The sequence below is a fragment of the Dunckerocampus dactyliophorus genome, chromosome 12, assembly GCF_027744805.1.
Source record: "Dunckerocampus dactyliophorus isolate RoL2022-P2 chromosome 12, RoL_Ddac_1.1, whole genome shotgun sequence".
In the NCBI taxonomy this organism is placed as follows: Eukaryota; Metazoa; Chordata; class Actinopteri; order Syngnathiformes; family Syngnathidae; genus Dunckerocampus; species Dunckerocampus dactyliophorus.
Window position 1 is genome coordinate 17,325,388 of NC_072830.1, and position 21,823 is coordinate 17,347,210.

Here is a 21,823-nt window from a genome sequence, read left to right on the forward strand (position 1 = left end):
TACTCTCATTATTATGCCATATCATTCATGAAAAAATGTAAATATCAATTATCTACAATAATTTGTAGGACAATTATCGTCCAGCAAAATTTGTTATCGTGACAGGACTACATATCTCTGTAAGCCACTGACCTTGACATGAAGATGATCATCCAGTAGGATATTGGCTGTTTTCAGGTTCAGATGAAGTAGCGGGGGTTGCAAGCTGTGGAGGAAATTCATGCCCATGGAGGCCTCGTGAATCATCTGGAACTTCTTGGGCCACATCAGATTGAGACTACTTAGGAGATTGTTGAGCGATCCATTACTCATGTACTCCATTACAATGGCAGGTGATTCAGTGCACAGACCATAGACGGATACCATGTACTTGAATTTCACTTTCGCTATGCTGGATGCTTCTTCAATTATTCTCCTGCAACATAAAAAATGAAGTCATTAAAGAGTGCCGCCAAGATCTTTTTTTAATGCGGTCATTGTCCCACCTGTAAATGTGTGCACACGCACTTGTGTCCAGAACTTTAAGGGCACACTTCTCCCGCCATAGCTTGACCTTGACTTGGTACACTTGACCAAATTTACCTTCGGCCACTTTAATCCAGTCCGTCTCAAAATCCTCCTTCTTGAAGTGTTTGAGCAGTCCATGGGATGTTTCTGGGCAATCCATGAGTGCCGTCTTCCCCTTCACACAAGCACAGTTAACAGTCACTGTCTAATCCCAGTCATCAGTGGGGTTCTTCCTCAAAGCTGCATCAATCGGTGTAAGCACGGGGACGTGTGTGTGTGTGTGTGGGTGTGTGTGTGTGTGTGCATGCACAAGTCAGTAGCTGAAAGGTCTGTACAGTCAACTACTGTGGGAGGATCCAAGCCTTGGAAACCGGCTTGCGTTGCAATGTTGCAAAGCCGGTTTTAAACTAACCACGATGTGGTTCTTCTTTGTGTCCTGCACATTAATGGTCCTAACCCTTGTTTTTCACAGCAGTGACAGTGCTTACGGTAATTCATCTTAATTATTATGATACCAAAAAAATGGCGTAGTGCCACCCAGGTAGACTACATGCCTTTCTTACTGTCTGATATGCTTTTTTTTTTTTTTCAAAAAGCAACTTATTTAAAACTAAACATAAACAATTTACCTCCTCAAGATTATCTTTTAAAAAAATATTTTTCTAAATAGATTGTAAAAAAAAAAAAAGGATATTATATTTCCTAGCTACTAGACTGTTGTTTGATGGCTGCTTCATTGATCAGCAGTACCTTCAAATTTGCATCACAACTCCTCAGTGGTTTGCTGACTTTCCAACAACCGTTTGAGACATTTTTTTTCAGCGGGCTGCATCTCTCCAGGTCACTGGTGTGTGTGAGTGACAGGAAGAAAAGCTCTGACTCGCTTTGGGAAAAGTCATTTGGCTTCATCACGAAAATATGATAACGAAATATGATAAAACTGGGAAAAAAAAATATCACTTGTATTCAGATCAATACGGTTTAATTCAGTGGTTTTCAACTGTTGGGTCAGGGGCCCAAAAGTGAGTCGCCGACCCATTCTAGGCGGAACAGATGGCCAAAAATAATATTAAAACATTTAATAAATCATCATGTTTTTGTTTCTTTGTATTTTTTAATGCTAAAATATAAATAGTTTGATCTTTTCCTTGTTGGTATATTCTCATAAACTTTAACATCCATGGTCTTATTTAGTGCAATTTTTTTTGTACTTTACTCATTATTGTTAAGCATGCAGTCATATTCCTCCTTTCTAAATAATAAGGAAATGGGCTATTTTCAAACAAAAAATTGCAACTTAATGACCAAAAAAAGTATATATTTTTAAATGAATTAAATTATTATATCTATTTAAAATTTCAATTCCAAGTCGCCGACTAGGTTTACATGGCTAGTGTTTTTTATATTATAGGTCTACCAGTGGAACACATCATATTATCCCTTTTTTGTAAAATTATTTTTTTTTTACATGTTATTCTGCTGCATAATGCGGGACAAACCATGCAAAGAACCCCCACATATGTTATTTCACTGCTCTAGGTCTTGATGAGGGGAAGTGTGTGATTTATAGTTTGTAAGATTCTGTGTAACCGTGACGACGTAAATCAGGGGTGTCAAACTGCCATGGAGGGCCGAGACACTGCAGGTTTTCTTTCCAGCCAGTCACTAAAGCAGGTGATTTTAATGATCAACACCTTCACTTTGAGGGAAGGAGCTCATCAATTAAATCACCCGCTGAAGAAACTGGTTGGAGAGAAAACCTGCAGCGTCACACATGTTTGACACATGTGACGTAAATGGTAAATGGTCTTTCACTTGTATAACGCTTTTCCACCTCCAAGGAGCTTTGACACTGTTAGCGCATTTGCCTACTGATGACGCAGCATCAGGAGCAACTGGGGGTTCAGTATCCAAGTTGTGAGACGACCACTCTACCATGCCGTAAGTAACGAGCAAAGTTGAAAACGGGCCACTTGAATAGGAACCCACCATTCAGGCCATACCGTGCATATACAGGAACATGCTAGCAACCTGCAAGGCCATAAATATACAACAGGCAGGCCCATTTAACATTTCCAGGACTACCCCAATTGCCCCAATTCAAAATCTACTCATATAGCATCCAGCCAGATGGTGTGCTTTCTAAAGAAACTATATCGGCATCCACACCCATCATGAATTGTTCAATCCCCAATCTCCAGTGAGGCTTTGTATACCTTATATAAAGTAAATGATGTGCTTAATGGACCAACCACTCCTATCAAACTGCACTTTAACAAGGCACTTCACCCCCGGTCGCTACAGTTGAATGCCTCAACGGTCTTCAGGTGTACTATTACAGACTGAAGCCATTCAATGTGTGGCTCATTTTATGTGTGTGTGCATGTGTGCACCCCAGTGTGTTAAATACAGCGTTGCATTTAATTCATGTGAATTAGTTGGTAGACTTTTTAATGTGCATGTTTTGACCTCTTAAAGTATTTCTTTGGAATTTAAATACACGTTTAAGGTGGTACGTTTTATGTAGATTTCATTCTGAGTAGAAATGAATATTGGCAAATGTTTTTTGGGCACAGAGCTGAATGCAAATCACTCTCCATAAAAGGGATTGAAAGCAAAAGTCGAAGTATTAATTCATGGCTTCTTGTCAGATTGCTTTCCTCGTCTGTCGTCCAAAGGGCACAAAACCTATTTTTAATTAGCAGCACCAGTAGATACATCTTTTTAGTAAGTTTGTCAGGCATTAATTCAACACCTCAAATAAAGCCAAGGCTTTTATTTACATTAAGTGTCTACAAGGAGTCCAGCCAACATTTGCTGTGTTCTTTTCCTACTTTTTATGCCTTCAGAAGGTCCTGCTTTTGTTGTATTGAACACATCATGTGGTATACTCTGGATCAAACGGTGTTTTAAGTCTTGTTCACACTTGGCATTCCATTTTTTTCCTATGGTCTAAAGCATTTGTTTGTCACCACATGGATCACATAGTCATAAATTAAAACACAAGCAATGTGTTTACGCTGGTCAAAGATCCTCTATATCGTGGGTGTCCAAGCTCTTTCCACCATGGGTATACCGTTTGACGCCAGTTGCCGTTTGACGCCCCTGCACAACCTGAAGCTCCATTGTTTCATTGAAGGAAAAAGCACCCCAGATCATGATGGTGCCGTGTGGAAAACATCTCAGGTGGGACCTTCTTGTCATGCTAGTAACGTTGGAAGCCATCAGGACCGTCAAGGTTACATTTTTTCTCATCAGAGAATAAAACTTTCTCCCGCCTTTCAATGTCCCATGTTTGGTGACCTCATGCAAATTCCAAATGGGCAATTTTCTGTTGTTGAAGGAGATGAGGCCTTTGAAGGCGTTTTTTGTTTGTAAAACTCTTCTCTCACAGATGCCATCTGATGGTTATTGGACTGCGCTCGGCACCAGTAACAACCTCCATTTATATCGTGTCTTCGTGGACAGCCGATCGGATCCTCCGGTTCAGGGCTTTTGACATTTTTTTGGGTCTACCACTTGACTTTTTTGTTCCGTAATCCTCAGGATATTTTAAGATGTTTCAAGTGACTGTCTTACTGCATCCAACCTCAGCAACAATGACACGCTGCGAGAGGCCTTGCTTATGCAACTCAACAATCCGACGGCGTTCAAAGAGAGAAAGCTTTTTTTGCCTTTGCCATCAAGAGATCATGACAGTGTGAATACCAGACGGATCTGAAGATTTTGGCTGTTAAAGGCTATGGCCTGATCAGCTGATCTTTCACTTTAATGGTTGTTTGCAATAAATTGCTTTCTCAAATTTCTTTTGTCTCACTCCCATTTCTTCTTTTTGCATTTTGAAGCTCTACTTAGAACCCCCTTAAGATCCTTTCGATCAGGGGTGCATTAAGGACTCACTGTAAAAATTCTCTACATGACAACGTTTTCAGGAATCGACTGCAAAAATGTTAGTTGACGTTTTTAAATGTTCAATAACCTTGGTGTATTTTTTTATGGTTTGGGACTTTCCGTATCAGTGTCTTCATGCGTCGTGTTCATGTTTGAACGATACACAAGTTCTCAAACTAATCAACAGGCTGCCTGGAGAAGAAATATACAGGAACACCCGTGTGCAGAGCTGATGAAGGATGAACGCAGGAGACGTTTTTGACAGAAATGAAAAGTAAAACAAAAGAGGCATCAGAGGCAAGGAAAACAAGTGACGATAACCGGAATAAAAAGACCAGGAAAAATGACGATGCCTGCATACGGTAGGGGTTGCAACAGTATTAGTAATGGGGGAAGAGAAAAAAATTCTGTCCCTTTTCGGGGGGGGGGCATAATAACTGAGAACTACTGCTGTAAGAAAGAGTTTGATACTCAAGACAGTATATTAAATGTAAATGTTAAATTATGCAGTCAAACACGCTTTGCCAACGTGTGCCTAAGATGTTTACACTTTAGTTCAGAGTGTGCCAACCCCTTTTATCACGTTTATAATTAGCCCCCCTCATTTGCATCATCAAAGGAGAGTGGTTTATTATTCTTATCTCCATAACAAATGGTTTAAAGAGTATGGTTTAGGAGAGGGGATTAGGACACTTCTTTAAAGAGGTCTTTTTAGGGTTTATAGGGTCATAAATTGTGTGCCGGAGACATACCATTCATTATATAAAGGGTGTGTATACGTTCCAGTAGGCCACTAGTAGCTTTGTACACAAATATTTGGGCCGTCTCCCGTGGGTTTTGTCATCTAAAGTACATTTAGATTCACCATGACCCGTGCTGTGAGCATGATGCACAATTGTGTGCAACCCTCGCTGGAAAGCAGCCCATTTCCTTTTATCGTTTATAAACTGTAAATGTGACTCATTGTCAATTTTGTCCCACAGTTTGTGTCTCCTGGGGGAGGGGAGAAACATCACTGACTCTGTTGTCCTTTTTGACTAGCTCTCATTTAAATACGAGCTTGGCAACATGAATAATTCTCCTCCAATGGGATTTTTCATCACATTGCAAGCCCGGACAAGGATGCACATGAGTGGGAGGTTTTACTGCACATTCAGACATGTCCTAGGGTCCACAGTAAACACGTTATTGTCAGACTTAATGCGATCACAGATTAAATTATACTTAATTTTACCAAAGCTCACAGTGGAACATTATGGCGGGCTGTCAAAACCGTTTTGGTTCACATGTGAGGAGACATCAGGAGAAAAAATGATGATATAAGCGTGCACAGGCAGCAGCAATTAATACACACCTCTGGAGGAATCACTCAGTCACACGCAGATAGGGTACCTGCAGCATAAGGGTACACTCTAGACACTTTAGATGTGTTGAATAAGCCCGGTTTATGACACACATCACGAGCGAGTAATGCTGGGACCACCGAGGTAGGTTGGATTGCAAGGTTTATAGTGTGCACAAAGGACTTAATGTGCGGTTCCAATCCTGCCTCGCGTACTGCCACTTCCATATTGCGTGTACAGTAATCCCTCGTTTATGGCAGTTAATTGGTTCCAGACCTGACTGTGATAACTGAATTTCCACGATGTAGGATTCCTTATGTAGAAATTGATTATTTTTGTAGTTAGAGCCTTTAAAAAACTTGTTTATGACCTTCTAAATATGTTTTTAACATTATTAGAGCTCTCTAGACATGAAATAACACCCCATAGTCACCTTTACATTCGTATTACCCAATATAGTAGACATAACAAGAGAAAATAAACATATAAGACATATTGTAGACTTACACATGTTAGCATTTGGAGAGTTCCTTGTTCTTTTTTTACTTCTTGTTCTGGCGTGTCTCATTAATTTAACATTACCGACACCTAGTGACCAGTCTAGAATATTACATGTCATCGTGTTTTTGAATGCGTCTTCTGAATGCCTTATAGTTGTATTTTACTTCATTTAGCAATTTTTATACTTGAAAATGTTTAATTTAGGCCAAACATACGTAAAATTGTATGTTTTTTTTGACTAATCATAATCAGCCACAATGCAGCATGAATTTTGAATTAACATATTTTTGTAAAACCGTGATAGAGTGAAACCTTGGAATTCGAAGTGCAGAGTGGCAAGGGACGACTATGTTATTATTTACAGTAGCGATGCCATAGCTCACGGTCTGATAGACTTCTGGCTGTCCTGTTCAAACAAGAAATATTCTCACGTTTTAATCTCACCCCTACACATTGCACATTTACAATCCAAAGGCGAAACTTGGAAATAATTCCAGGCCGCGGACATACTGAGCTAACAAGCCTGTTGCTGTGTGGAGCACAGCGTCATGATCACACGCGCACCAATATCATTAGTTTCACAAAAAATTATACCCATATTTTTATGCCAGTATTGGCCAATAATGTCAGTTGTCAACAAAAAATTTATTCATTTTGAAGTTAGCCCAGGTGGTTTGAATTTTTTTTTTTTTCTGTCAATCTGCCGTGCCCCATGAAGACTCCTGCCGCCTCACACTTTGAAAACCACTGCTTTAAAGCGTCCCGCTCCTTTTTGAACACATCTAACTCCACCTCTGCATGCAGGTGTTGTAACAAATGAACTTAACATTCACCGACAGCCTCGGTTCCATGCTTCGCTAACTCCCACAATTATTCGGGACGGTCTCACAGATTGATGTTCCAATGAAAACCCGCTGCTCGTGATGGGATTCCTGATAGGCTACCTGAGGGCAAAGAAGTCCATCTTCGTTGATGGAAGCTGCACCTCACAAGGTGGTAGCTGTGGCCAATCGCATTAGCAGGCTCCACCACACCGGAGAGAACTGACTAGCATTGCCCCCCCCCCCCAATGTCCTCTGTTAAGTAACCTGCTTTTAAAATCCATTGTCCTTGTTCTGTTTCCTGCATGCTGTTGAAGGTGCAAAAGACACCCAAACAGACTAGGGTCCAACTGCTTTTTCAAGCCCCTCGACCCCTACTTTTATAGACTTAAAATACCGTAATTTCCCGCTTATAAGTCTTTTATTAAACTTTTAATGAAATTATTTTTTGCAAACAGTGCCCGCCAGACAGTGGTGCAACACAGCTATTTAAACAGTGCCGAATAGTGCATGTAACATACTGTAGATGGACACATACGTTATTCATCTCAAAGAGAAATTCAGATAACAATAGCCTACCAGAAAAGTCATTCATTGCCGGCCTTTTGGGAACTAAAACCACTAAAGTCTTCCTCTCCCATGTCAAAATTGAGCAGCGTCATAATTTCTTCACACACGTTGTCTGTCACTTTCTATCTTTTGGTGTGCTCTCCATGTCCTCCTGCAGTAGTCCGAGCCTTTTGAAACCAGTTGAAGATAGTGTTTTTTCTGCTCCACGCTCTAAGGATCTGTGCAAGACTTGTGCAAAAGTTGCACATAGCTCCGTCTCGGACAGACAAATCCATCGTCTTTAACTTGTTAACACTGTGTATGTGCTCAACACATCTGCATTCCACTACAGTAGGTGGCAGTATGCACCTAAATGTTGGTTGCAACCTGCCACAAACAAAACAAAGAAGAAAAACGCGTCTACATCCAGGCACTGCGTCTACATTCCGGTACAGTAGGTGGCGGTATGCACCTAAACATTGGTTGCAACCCGCCATAAACAAAAGGAAGAAGAAGACAGCGTCTATATCCAGGTGTCTATAGTGTTATGGTAGGTGGATAGAAAGCAACTTTACTAATCTTCAAGAGAACAACCCAGCATTTTATGTTTTGGTTTATATGATTGATTGTATCTGTATTTCTATTGATTGATGGATAGTATACATGAGAGGATATGACATGTACGCCTGTGGTGCTACATTGCGTAAGTTTTCCATAGGTCACTTGAAGAATTGCTGGCTATTACACATTATTTTTGCTGCAGTTATCGCTCTGGACCACGGGACAATGGGTCCGGGGATACCATGGTCTGCCTTTGAGTCATCATAGATGCAGGTATGTGTCAACAACGCGATCGCTGCAAAAATTCATACATCCCCTCTTTTTTTTTATAAATTAAAAAAAGTTAATTTATGGTGTTTATTGAATAATCCAAATCCAACAATGTTTTACATTTGATTTGAGTATAAACTGTGCTTGTTGTTGCTGACTGTAAACTGCAGCGTGTGCATAAAACGGCTCCACTCTGCTAGAGCGACAAGTTGATTTGGTTGTTTCCTAATTTTTTTTTGCCGTTGTTGGATACCTTAGTTATAGCTTTTTCTGAAATACGTATTTAAACGGTTAGTAGTAGTTCTGAAGTATACGAGATGTCACAAGATTAGAATGTGGGAAATGTAGTTGTTAGCCATAAATTATCCGCACCGGTGTATAAGCCGCAGGGTTCAAAGTTTGAGAAAATAGTAGCGGCTTATACACCGGAATTTACGGTAGTAACATTTAAAACTTGCTAAAACTGTTTACATTGGTCACTTTCATCGTCTTATTCTTTTTCAGAAAGGTACAGTCCTCCCTCGTTTATCATGGTGAATTGGTTCAAGACCTGACAAAATCAAGTAGGATTCAATATGAACTCATTCAATTCCAGCCATTTTTCCAAAAGACAACCCCTCCAGTACCTGCCATTTTTGACTACCGTAATCTTTGAAGGCACACAGAATATTGTGCTCTATGGCTATACAAACATGGAACCCTACCACAAGAAAGAATAGACTCCCGTCTTTCATCAGAAAAAAAGTTAGTTTCTACCTTTTTCTGTTCTTTAGTTTATCAGCAGTAAAACATAGACATGTTCACAGAGAAATAATTGTATCTTTTGCAAGTCATAACTGACATGCATTATTTCTGTATGTTCAGTTTCAAAGTAAAGGTGTTGAAATGGAACTAGCAAGCAGAGACTGACCTTATTGTATATATTGGGAGAAATGAGATTACAAATACACTTACGGTTAAGCCCCTACACAATACTATGCATGCTTTACCACCATCGTTTGCGGTCATGGTCTCAAATCAGTGCACATAAGCTAATTGTTAATCTGCCCGGAGGGAAAACCTCCCATCTGCGTGTATTTTTCTGCATGTTTGTTAGTCCAAGGGTTGAATTTTTATCACTTTTTAAACAGAGATCAAATTTCATTAAAAATGATAATGATCATTAATCCACAAGGGAAATTAACTTTGCACAGACTAATTGGCCTAAGATGGAAACATTTCTCCACAGTGAGGGGTCCCTAGCCCCTAAAAAAAAAATGTGAGAACATCTGCTTTCAAAGCTGAGCAATATGTTCAGAATGGACTATACTCAGACTAGGAAAAAGTAATAAAAGCTCTTTTCTGTTGGATCCTTTTGTAGTCCATTTTAAGGATGTTTCAAATGAGGACTGATATCTGTCGGGTTACAAAGGGCTACACAGCGGTACCAGGTTTTTACTTCCTGTTTTGGTTCCTGTTGCAGTTGGCTGATTGATAGGACTCTCATCGAGCAGCGTTTTGTGCACAAAGGACTTCCATTTGGATGTTATCCAGTCACTGATGTTGTGCCTTTGATTCTCATCTCTCAAGTCTAAATACAGTATAAAAAATCTTTAATAAAATCATTTTAAAAATGATTTTTATAAAATCATTATTTTATAAAACAAATTATTAAAATTATTATAAAATGCCCTAATTTCTGGGGAACAATGTCATAGTAAGAGAGCATAAATAGAATATGAGCATAAATTTAGACTGTAGAATGTTGAGTTTATCATTTTATTTTATTACATTAATATTGAATATATTATTTGAATATACTGTAGGTATATATAGTGTGTCAATATAATTTTATTTATTTAATTTAATTAATTTAATTTATTTCAATTATCATACTTTTCATATTTTCACAGTTTTTTCTTGGAAAAAAAATAGGCTTTTTTGTAAAATTACACCTCTTTTTTCCATTAAAATACGTTTCATAATATTATATTTTGTTGTCATAGTAAAAAAAAATAAATAAATAATTTTAAATGTAATTTTAAATGTCATTTAAAATTAATAATTTATTAAAAAAAAATATATATATATTTTATAAATTATTAATTTATGTTGTGTTCTCAGCGCACAGCAAATCCTTCCAGCGCAAAAAAATAAAATCCAACCTCAACTGTAAATAAAATGTTCTCATAACATTACAACTTTTACTATTACAATTTTGTGGAATATTATACGTTTTCTTGACGATATGACTATTCTTCTATGTCTGATTATAACTTTTCTATTTAAAAAAAATAGTACAGTAATTGGTTCAGACCCGACCTTGATAAGTGAATTTCCGCAAAGTTGGATTCCTTATTTATGAATAGAATTTTTTGTAGACAACCTGTTTATGACCTTCTAAATACAGTCTTTAACATTATTAACCCTCTATACATTAAATAACACACCTGTAACAACGACCCCTCTAAGCTGCGCGCCTGCGCCATCGTGTTCTGATCTTGTGTTCTCAGCACACAGCAAATCCTTCCAGCGCAAAAAAATAAAATCCAGCCTCAACTGTAAATAAAATAAACACATAACCATTTATTCTGGACCATTTCGCAATGCAACTCCGAGAGTGACGGGCGACAACAAGCGGTACCAACACAATGGCGAACACTGTCCAGCCCATGATAAGATTCCGTTGGTACGTATTTATTTATGCAGCCAATCAATTCATTAACAGCGCGTTACATGCAGTAGTACATGCCTCTGTTTTGTAGGGTAGAGCATAGCTATTGGTGCAGGGGAGTTAAAGGAGCTAAATGCTGCTTGCCAACCACACATTATGGCAAAACGAACAGGCAGTGCCACATCAGCTCACCAAGCTAAAATTAAAAAAAAAAAAGGTCTTTTAAGGTGGACAGGCTGTCAGAGTATGTGGGAACAGAGGAACAAGAGTTGAATATGGGTGAGATTTTTTCTTGTTCAAATGAGAAAGGGCTGCTCTGAGACGGTTTTCTGAACGAAAACTGTCTGGCTGAGTGAAAAGTGTTGACTAAATGAGTGGCTTGACTGTGCATGTGGTACTGGGGCATGCTTTTATTTCGATGGCCGCCACTTACCATGTACAAGAAGTGTTACAGGTGGTTATTTTTTTCAGTTGAGATTTTTTTTTAATTTTCATTTTTTATTTAGACAAAAAGTAAACACATACGGCAAAAGTGTCATCACTTTCAAGTTCATTTCCAGAATGAAATAGTGCTCGAGCAGGCTGCTGCAAAACAGAAAGGAAATAAAAGTTCCGTATACATAATTAATGAAGTAAATGGTAAACAAGAAAAGAAATGTAATGCGAAAATGATAAACTAGGTGTTTCCTACTAGATTCAGATCATGAATTGGATGAGAAAAACCTGTACGCCTTGCTGACCTCTTGAACCCACTCATATACAAAAAAAAAAACACAGAATGAAAGTTCAAGTTCTCAGGTTTTGGACAGGTGTGATACTACAAGTGTGCACGCTAACAGCGGGCGATGCTCAAGTCGTTTCTGTGTATGCTCAGACACTTGGAAAAATTTGCAGGAACAATGACCTAGGGTCACCTTTACACTCATATTACTCGATATAGCAGACATCACAAGGTAAATAACCCATTTAAGACATAAATAAGACTCATGTATGTTGCTATAAATGTGTTCCCAAGGGGAGCTGAGTGGCGGGCGGACAGGAAGAGACGTCAGGGGTTCAGAGTTGTGTTTGAGCCTGGCATTTGGTATGGCCACAACTGTAGCCTGTGTTTTTATTCTGATTATTATGATTATTATGTTATTACTATTGTGACTGTCGTGAGATCATTGAAACCTGCAATAAAAGACTGCTGTTGGGGCAATCAAGTCGTGAGCATGTGCGTGTGTGTCACACCAAACACCGACACCTAGTGACCAGTGGGGAATTCTACACATCATTCACAGTGTCTTTGAATGTGTCTTCTGAATGCCTTACATATGTATTTTAGTTAATTTTGCCATTTTTATGCTTGAAATATTTTTGGACTAATAAGTGGCCATATTCATCCGCAAAACAGCATTGATAAACATACAGTCGTCCCTCGATAAGTGAATTTCCACGAAGTAGCATTCAATGTTAATAACTTGAATATTTTCTTTAGTTAGAGCATAAATATGTTTTTTTTTTTTACCATTACTAGAGTGCTGTAGACACAAAATAACACCCCTATAGTCACCTCAACACTCCTATTATTCTTTGTTTACGCCACATTGCGCAACTCTTACGCGCAGGCTAAGGGATCAATGCAGGGACATAAAAGACATCCGCCGCTCATAGCATATAGCAAGCTATCAAGCTAATTTGCCTCCAATTTGTTTGTTATAAACTTACGAAAGTGTTTCAAACAGCGATCATTTCTTAATTGGTTTTTGAAAAATTAGGATAGAGCGAGGGAGCGATGTTTGAACCACGATGTAGTGAGGGACGACTGTCATACTTTTTATTCTTTTAATATTTTGACATTTTTATTGGAAAAAAAATGTGACTTTTTGTACTATTACCATTTTTCTTCACGATATTACTACTTTTTCCTGGAAAAAAAGATGACTATTTTTGTACTATAGAGGATAGCTAATATTTCTTGCTTGATTCTATGCGGATGACAGAATTAAGGGAGCTGTTTATTATTTAGAATTCAATTCCAAACACATCTTTGTCATGATACTGATTTTAAATATTTATCAACATTTTATTATGCATTAGGGACTTAATATCCGGTGATCCGCAGTATATTAATGTGTTGGTCCAGCTTTGATGGCTCTGGGCTGGTCTCCAAGTTCTCCCTCTGTTTTTTTTTTTTTAAACCTGTTTCACTGTGTTAACTTGTGGTGCTACTGAATAATACAAATCTTTTAGCATTTCCTTCCTGCAGCAGTACCTTCCCCTCACATTTGCTCAAGTTATTCTGTGCTTTGACTCTGGCTTTCCATTAGCTTTGGCTTTGTGCTTCAGCATTTGGATTTCTCCCAACTCTTATCGACTTCTCCCCTTAGTTTGTGTTTACGCATGCAACCATACGGTCTCCTATGGGGAACAAGCGGGTGTTTATCTATGCTAATTAGGACCATGCGAGGAAATGGGTTTTTGCCAACAAAGATGCTTAAAAAATAAGAAATAACCATTTAAAAATGAGTTATCAACTCCTGAATCTGACATTACTTTCTCGGGTAAGAAGCCCGTGTTTACTTATTGCATGATTTGCCATGGTGTTATTATTCACAACGTGACTGCGATGATATGGGGGACCTCAAAAGAACACAATCAATATTACAGAGGGTTCTTATTTTCTCGCAGTGATAAATGAGCATGAATTTCCCGCATCCAGACACCTTTGCTAAACTGTTCATCACAGCGGCTCGATAGAAATGTCAAGTCACAAATGCACACATGATATTAAAAGCATTATTAACCAGCTAGGACTCTCAACGTGATATCCGAAGAGTATTGATTTGTTGGCTCCAGGACGGGAGCCGCCTTTCTTATGTTTGGGCGCGGTGTGGATTTTTCGAAGGGGGCTAATGGAACGCTGATGGCTAAGTGTGAGATTTGACTGCAGCAGCTGTGTCACCTACGAGAGGACGTGTGAATTGGATGGCTCCTCATCATCCAGTCTGCTCTGTGCTCTGTTCGGGACTAATACGATTGACTGCCACCAATGTCTGTTGTCTAATGCAATTGTCTGTTGCTATTTTGGGAAAAGGGCACGATCAGCGTAATTGGCAGCACTCCTTCTTCGGTCACAGGAGGCCTGGCTTTCCTCCTGCGTACATATAGAAAACAAGGTGAAGTTGGTCAAGCCTCAATGAGCAACTGAAGGTAGGTCAGTCACTACGGTGATGTAAGAGCTTGATGGGTGCATGCACAAAAGTGTAAAAGCAAGAAAATACGGAATTGCAGTCCCGAGCGCATACAAATGAGAGGCTCGCATCAAGCAAGAAGAAACATGAAGCCTAAATATGGTTGGCAACTCCCTGGAAAAAAAAGGGACACTTGGTTGGCTGGGCCGGCCGACGCAACTGTTTTCACTTTTACTAGTGTCGTAAAATTTTTTTGTTCTCCTTTTTATTTTTGTGTGAAACGATTTTGATACTGTTTGACTCAAACACGATTTTAGTTAGATGCACATTTTGGGGTTTCGTCATCCCTCATTTATAGCAGTTAATTGGTTCCAGAACCGACCGTGATAAATGAATTTCTGCAATATAGAGTGATTGGTCGCTTTAAGGTGTAGATGTACTGCTGATTGAGGACCACTAGAATTGTCCCTGCGGTGTTGATAAAGCCTTTTTTGGAGCATTTGCTTAGTTTCCCCAATGTAGTGCTCTTTGCATTCCTCATCTTTACAGTGGATGGAATAGACCACATTGCTCTGTTTTTGGTTTGGAGCCTTGTCTTTAGGATGCACTAATTTTTGTCTCAGGGTATTTACTGGTTTGAAATAGGTAGGAATTTTGTGTTGCCATAAGATCCTCTGGAGTTTTTCGGAGACCCCCAGCTACATAAGGGACTACCACTCCTTTCCTTTTTGCTTCTGTGGGCTTTTGGGTTTCTTTCCCTATTTTCTTCTTTTGACATTTGTTAAAAGCCCACCGTGGGTACCCACAGGTTGAGAGCGCTCTCTGGACATGTTGTGTCTCCTTTTTCCTTCCCTCAGCACTAGTTGGTATTTGTTCCGCTCTATGTTGGAAGGTCCTAATAACCCCTAGTTTATGTTGTAGTGGATGGTTTGATTCAAAAAGCAGGTATTGGTCAGTGTGTGTGGCCTTTCTAAAGACCTCTGTAGTAGCTGTCTGTCCTCTCCTATAATTACCTTGCAGTCTAAGAAGGCTAGTTGGTTCTCTATAGTGTCCTCGCGAGTGAATTTGATATTGGTGTCCACCGCATTGATGTGATCTGTGAAAGACTGAATTTCCTGTTTTTTGATTATGACAAAGGTGTCATCCACGTATCTAAACCAGCGCCTTGGTTTTGTCCCTGAGAAGGATGTGAGAGCCTGTTTCTCCATCTCTTCCATGTACAGATTCACCACTATGGGTGAGACTGGTGAGCCCATAGCACAACCATGAATTTGTCTGTAAAATTTCCCTCTAAACTGAAAATATGTAGTGTTAAGGCAAATTTCCAATAATTGGCAGATGTGGTCAGCACTAAGTTTTGAGGACAGCGAGGTACAGATTTTGCCCAAAGAAAACAGATGGTTTGAAAGAGGAGTAAAGGAAGCTATTTTTGTCAAACAACAGAACCCATCATTGAATCGGAATGGTGGTTTGAGGTTTAATTTGGACCCTGTGTTCAGCAGGTTACTGAGACCGAAACCCACAGCTCTTAGTCTTGCAAATGAGGTAGAGCCAGGGCCGAGCCAGAACAATAGATGCTAACGAGCCACTTCAGAGTCGTTCATACCCAACTCAGGGAGCGACACTTCCCTTTTATCGGAGGTGCTAATGGCGGGAGAGGATTAGACCACTACTCCGCCCAGGCTTAGTGTAAGGAACCAATAGGAGGAGGGTGTTGGCACACCAATTCCACCCACTCTTACTGTACTTAAGGCCTAGGCTACCAGCACTTATTAGTTTGCTGACGAAGCTCTTCGGATGAGGAGAGAAACGTCCGACACCCTCTTCACAGAAGTACAGATGACATCTCAAGAAGCCTTTCCCTCGATGCCTATAGTCACTCCTATTATTAGCAAGCTAACAAGCTAGTGAGCTAACCAATTAGCTTCAAATTGATTTCTTCTAAACTTAAGAAGCCAAAAACTTACCAATTCCACACGGAATGGGAAGAGAACTTGTTTTCACTCTATCATGTCGGACACGGACACTGTCACGCAGTGTTAAGGTAATGTAATGTAAGGTAATGTCTCAGTGTTTTGTGCCATTACTGCTGCCTAGTCACCAGAATACTACATCACTTGTATTACTTTGTTTTGACTAATAGACCACAGTCTACCACGAAACAGACATCATTAATGAATTTATTAATTTCTGAAAAACCACAATATAATGAGGGAGCACAATATTGCGAGGGATGACTGTAATACGACGGTCACGAGTACTGACCGAAAGGGCAAGATCGCGGGTGCAAGCAGCCATAATGAGTTTTCACCATAGGGTGGCTAGGTTCTCTCTTCAAGATAAGGTGAAAAGCACCGTCATCTGGAAGAACCACTGAGAGGAGCCAGATGAGGTGGCTTGGGCGTCTGGTCAGGATGCCTCCTGAATGCCTCCCTGGGCACCCCTTCAGGGCACCCCTGACCAGTAAAACCAGTAAAAAAACCTGGTCTTGATTCTGACAACCTTGCTAATTTCCACCCCATATCCAACCTCCCCTTCCTGTTCTTGAACGTGTCATAGCTGCTCAACTTCAACAGCCTGTTTGATCCGCTCCTGTCGGCCTTCCGTCCAAAACATAGCACTGAAACAGCTCTTCTTAGTCACTAATGATCTTCTCTCCTCCAACTCCGGCCATCTCAGCATCCACATCCTCCTGGACCTCACCGCAGACTTTGACACCATCAGCCATTCTATCTTCCTGTCTCGTCTCAAGACCACACTGAATAGCACCGACTCTGCTCTGTCCTGGCTTCAGTCATACAGTTTGTGCATATCAACTGCTGCTCCTCCTCCACAGCCCTTTTATCACAAGGTGTTCCACAAGGTTCAGTGCGTGGTCCTCTCCTCTTCATCCTCTACATCCTCCCACTTGGTAACATCATCCGTCATCATGGCCGCAGTTTTCATGCTGATGACATACAACTATACATCTGTACCACCTCCATCAACTCCAATAACCACTTCACCCTCACCAACTGCCTAACTGATATCAAAACCTGGATGAAACACAATTTTCTCAAACCTAACAGTGACAAAACAGACATAATCATCATTGGTCTTAACTACATCACAAAATCCGCTCAGGACTTCTTGCCTCAATCTGGACAACGCCACCATCACTCCATCCCCATTCACCGCAACCTTGGCATCCTCCTCAACTCTACCCTCTCATTTGACCCACATGTGAAACAAATAACCTAGACTGCATTTGTCCATCTGAAGAACATAGCCCGACTCCATCCATCACATACGTGAAATCCTCATCCACGCCTTTGTCACATCCAGAACTGACCACTGCAATAGCATTCTCTATGGTACACCATCCAAAATCCTCAACAGACTACAGTACATGCAGAACTCGAGCCTCCTCCATCGCTGCCCCCACCATCTCGAATTTATTGTCCCAACCACTGCGTGCCTGCTCCGACCTTCCCACCTTCAAAAAACAACTTAAAACCCATTTGTTTAATGTTGAACTTTTTATACATTGCTGCTTTGCTTTGCTTTGTTTTGTTTCTAGTTCTGTTTGTTGTATTTTAATGTTCCTTTCTGTTCTGTTTGTTATTTAGCTTCTTCTCTTTTTATCTTCCATTGTAAAACGTCTTTAAGTACCCTGAAAAGCGCTATACAAATAAAATGTAGTAGTAGTAGTAGTAGTAGTAGTAGTAGTAGTAGTAGTAGTAAAAGACCTCGGAAAGACCCAGGACATGTTGGAGAGACTATGTCTCTCAACTGACCTGGAAACACCTCAGGATCCGACGAGAGGAGCCGGATGAATTAGCCGGGGGGAGGGTAACCTGGGCTTCCCTGTTTAGACTGCTGCCCCTGCGACTCGACCTCGGATAAGCGGAAGAAGATGGATGGATGGATGGACCACTTCCCAGGAACCAAATGGTTCAATCAGTTATTTTTGGTGTAAAATAACAAATTACTGTAAACAGTCTTGGCCTGGTATCAAACCGGCGCCCCCATGCCATGCAAGCCAGAAGCGTATACCATTACACCACCAGGGATTCGCAAGAGAATGGGTGAATTATGCCATTTATTTTAAAGGGCAGAGAATAAATTTGCCATAAAATTTAATTTAAAGTGCCAGGTCATATAATAGTTCCATTGACATTTTACAATGTATTTTTCATTCTCACGGTAATACGGGACACTCTAATACGTGTGCCCCTTCTGAACTCAAAATCGGACAACTTTGTTTCTAAATAGGGCACAATTCCATTTATCACGGGACGGTTGGCAGCCCTTATATTAAAGTTGTAATATTATGAGGACAAAAATATGGGCATATAAATGTAGACAGGTGAGGATGTTAAGTGTCTCGTATCAGGATTTTTTCCCTAAAAAATATGGCATCATTGTACTATTAAAACGTATGGTGTAATATTACAACTTTTTCCTGAAAGAATATCACTTTTCATACTATTACAACCTTTTTTGTAATATTGCAACTTGAATTAGCACAACCCTTTACTTTGAATATTACATTTTATTAAAAATATATATATATTGGCAACATTACAATAGAGTTTTTCACTTGTTTTTTCATGAAAACTTATACTATTCTTGCACAATTTTCAGCTTTTTTCGTGAAATATGGCATTTTTTTTCTTTAAAAAAAATAAGACCAGTGTAATTTTTGTTTTTATTTCAACTTTTTTCATAAAACAATATGACTTTTTATACTACTACAATTTTCTTAACAGATAAATATGTAATATGCGTTATTATCCTGCAAAAAAAGAGACAATTTTCCTAGAATTACAACTTTTTTCTTGTATCATTGCATTTTTTTTTTCTCGTAATATTTTTTTCCTTAAAAACTAAGACTTCAGCGCAAATATTTTCATATTTTTTCTTGAAAAGATATGACTGTACTGTTACAACTTTCTGCATTGTTTTCTTTAAAAAAAGAACTAATTTATTTAACTTATTTTATTTAACTTTTTCTTGCATTGTTTTTTGTATGACTATTGTGGTACTACTTTTTCTTGTTGTTTCAAATGTTTTCTTTCAAAGAACATGACTATTGTGTTCTATTTTCATACAATTGAGCACAAATAATTCTGATGTTTGTTATTTCAAATTGAATTACAAACAAACGTCTGATTAGGATTATTCAGAAGTACAGTACGTCCCCCAAGACCTTTCGACACTTCTTTAATATGAACCCAATAAGAACTGCAGTGTTTGCTGTTCAATATGTCAATATGTCTCCTTCTGTCGCATGCTTCAGATAACTGGGATCTCTCATTTCCCCGTGGCAGTGCTAATGATTACTTCGCCCCTCTGGGAAGGTAGAATTCTTTCTTTGTTTTACTGCGACACAGAGGCGTGTGCGATTCCTGAGAAAGGTGACAATAGCACGTGGACTCTCAAAGGAACAACGCTTGTCTGCTGAAAGCAGTGTTAAGAAAAGACAATAGAAAAATGTAGGGTGTGAAAAATGTCATGAGCGGCAAACAGGTAATTAACTTTTTGGAAGAAGGGTTGTTGGGTCCTGCTTTTTCTCTGAGATAGCGGGGCCGATGCAGACACATGCTAAGTGAAATAAGGCAGGTGCGGCTCTGTGATGAATGTTAAAAAAGGAATATAGGCTTGTAAGGGACATTTAAACCATGCAGCCTGTCTGTGCCATTGGACAAACAAGCTATTGAGATACTGTATAACGTATGCCGCTTATGTAAATGATTTGTCTTGTAGGCTAGGATGAATTAAAATCAAATGTTTGATTCATCAGCGTACACCAGGGGGGGCCAAACGATTGCCAACAAGGGCCACATACTGAAAGTTGCAGACAACTTAGATAGATTCATATTCAATTAAAATTATGATCAGGTCTATCGGTAAATAATTTATTTCATGAATTACGTTAACATTTTTTGCTGTCATTAAAGCATGTGCATTGAGTCAAGCCACATCTCTCTGTTATGACGGCAGTTGGAGCCACAATAGCGTCCCCACAATAACGTCCCCACAATAGCGTCCCCACAGACTCTTTAATAACTTCATTCTGAGCGGAACACATGAACAGCAGTGCAATTCCATATACAGTATGTATCTTCAACTTACAAACACGTCTCGAGTCCGCTTGTCCTGGGAACGACACTTCTTCCTTCCTCACTAGACCACCGCGAGATGCATTCACGGACATTACGAAAATCACAACCTCTTCATTATGCGTGTATGTGTGGTCTGCACGAACAGAAAGACAGAGAAAACCAGTAAGTGGATATTCGTATCACTCACTAACGTAATTCTTAGTGCGGAAGTACAATTTGCTGCGTTTAAGTGAATTCAATGAACATGTGAGTTCAACTTGAATTTGTATGTATTAACAACTCCAAATTAACTGGGAATTTTAATGAAGCTAAAAGATATCACACGTCTGAAAATGTATTTGCCTAACGCTAGTATCTTTAATAGTAGCAGAATAACACTTTAATGGAGTTATTGTGAGCCATGAAGGGTTGCGTTCAAAGACACCATGAAACTGTTTAATTGTGTCCTGTCATTTATCTTTCTCTTCATAAAATACAGCAAAAATTGGCAAAATTCACACATAGTGGCAAATGGTGATTAATCAAGGTCAATTAATTTGAAAACTGTGATTAATTTGATTAAACTTTGACAGCCCTAATGATCAAACATGCAAAAAGCAATCCATTGTAGGCTAATATGTTTAAAAAGTAAAGAAAAAACAGCCCACGGGTCAGATTTATGCTATACAGTACGTGATGGAACAAATGGTAGCTATTTTAAACAACCTGGACACGATTGTCCAAAACCCGTGGATACCACTGCTTTCGGGCGCTTGATTGTAGGGTTTTCCCCTCTTCTGCCTTAGGCTTTCGCAATACATCACATGACGCCACACCCCATTAAACTGTCTTCATTCCCTCAACAGCAGGTGATAGCAGGTGCTATCACATCATCAGCATCCATTTTCTGCACTGCCGGTGCTTTTCCACAACTTTGCAAAGCCCATATCTGACCTTCAGAGCGCACAATGACGTGACGCATACTTGATGAATAAAGCGGCGTGCGTGTGGCTGCCCCCTTTTTCTTTGCCGGTATGTCACACCCCTCACACCGAGGAAACGGCTTCAGAGAGTTATTGCGCGAGATGACGTGTCTATTATTCATTCCTTATCCACTTTAAGAATGGCTTTTATGTGTTTTTTTCCCCCCCATATTTTATTAAAAACATCGTCTCGCCTTTTGATTTTTAATACAGCCCCAAAAAATATCTTTGCCCTTTCTTGCAAGTAAGTGTGCGTTCGGTTTGCTTTGGTTAAAACTCTGCTAGTACGGCTCGTTTGCTCAAATGTGAACACGATCACCCGAACAAAAACAAGCGGACGGCGCTTCAGAGATCTCGGTCTGTTCGTAAGTGAACTCTGGTGCGGTGCGGTTCACTTGAGTTCCAGTGTGAACACTACACAAACCAAAGACATGGACAAGTGTTGAAATGTATATATATTGGGTAATATGAGTGTAAAAGTG

At 39.6% G+C, this 21,823-nt stretch overlaps 1 protein-coding gene across 3 annotated transcripts in view; it reads right to left on the reverse strand.

Annotated features, from left to right (window-relative positions):
- ankk1 (ankyrin repeat and kinase domain containing 1) overlaps positions 1–20,444 on the reverse strand; it is a 33,186-nt gene extending 12,742 nt beyond the window's left edge. For 2 of the 3 annotated variants that reach the window (XM_054795327.1, XM_054795325.1), the window contains exons 1-2: positions 486–780; positions 133–415 (exon numbers count right to left, since the gene is read on the reverse strand). In XM_054795327.1, the coding sequence (XP_054651302.1) occupies positions 133–415; positions 486–667 (465 nt within the window). In that variant the 5' untranslated portion in view covers positions 668–780. Of the gene's footprint in view, positions 1–132; positions 416–485; positions 781–20,389 lie in introns of those variants that run through there. The other variant, XM_054795326.1, reaches the window with a different exon arrangement.
- Between the last annotated feature and the right edge of the window lie 1,379 nt (positions 20,445–21,823).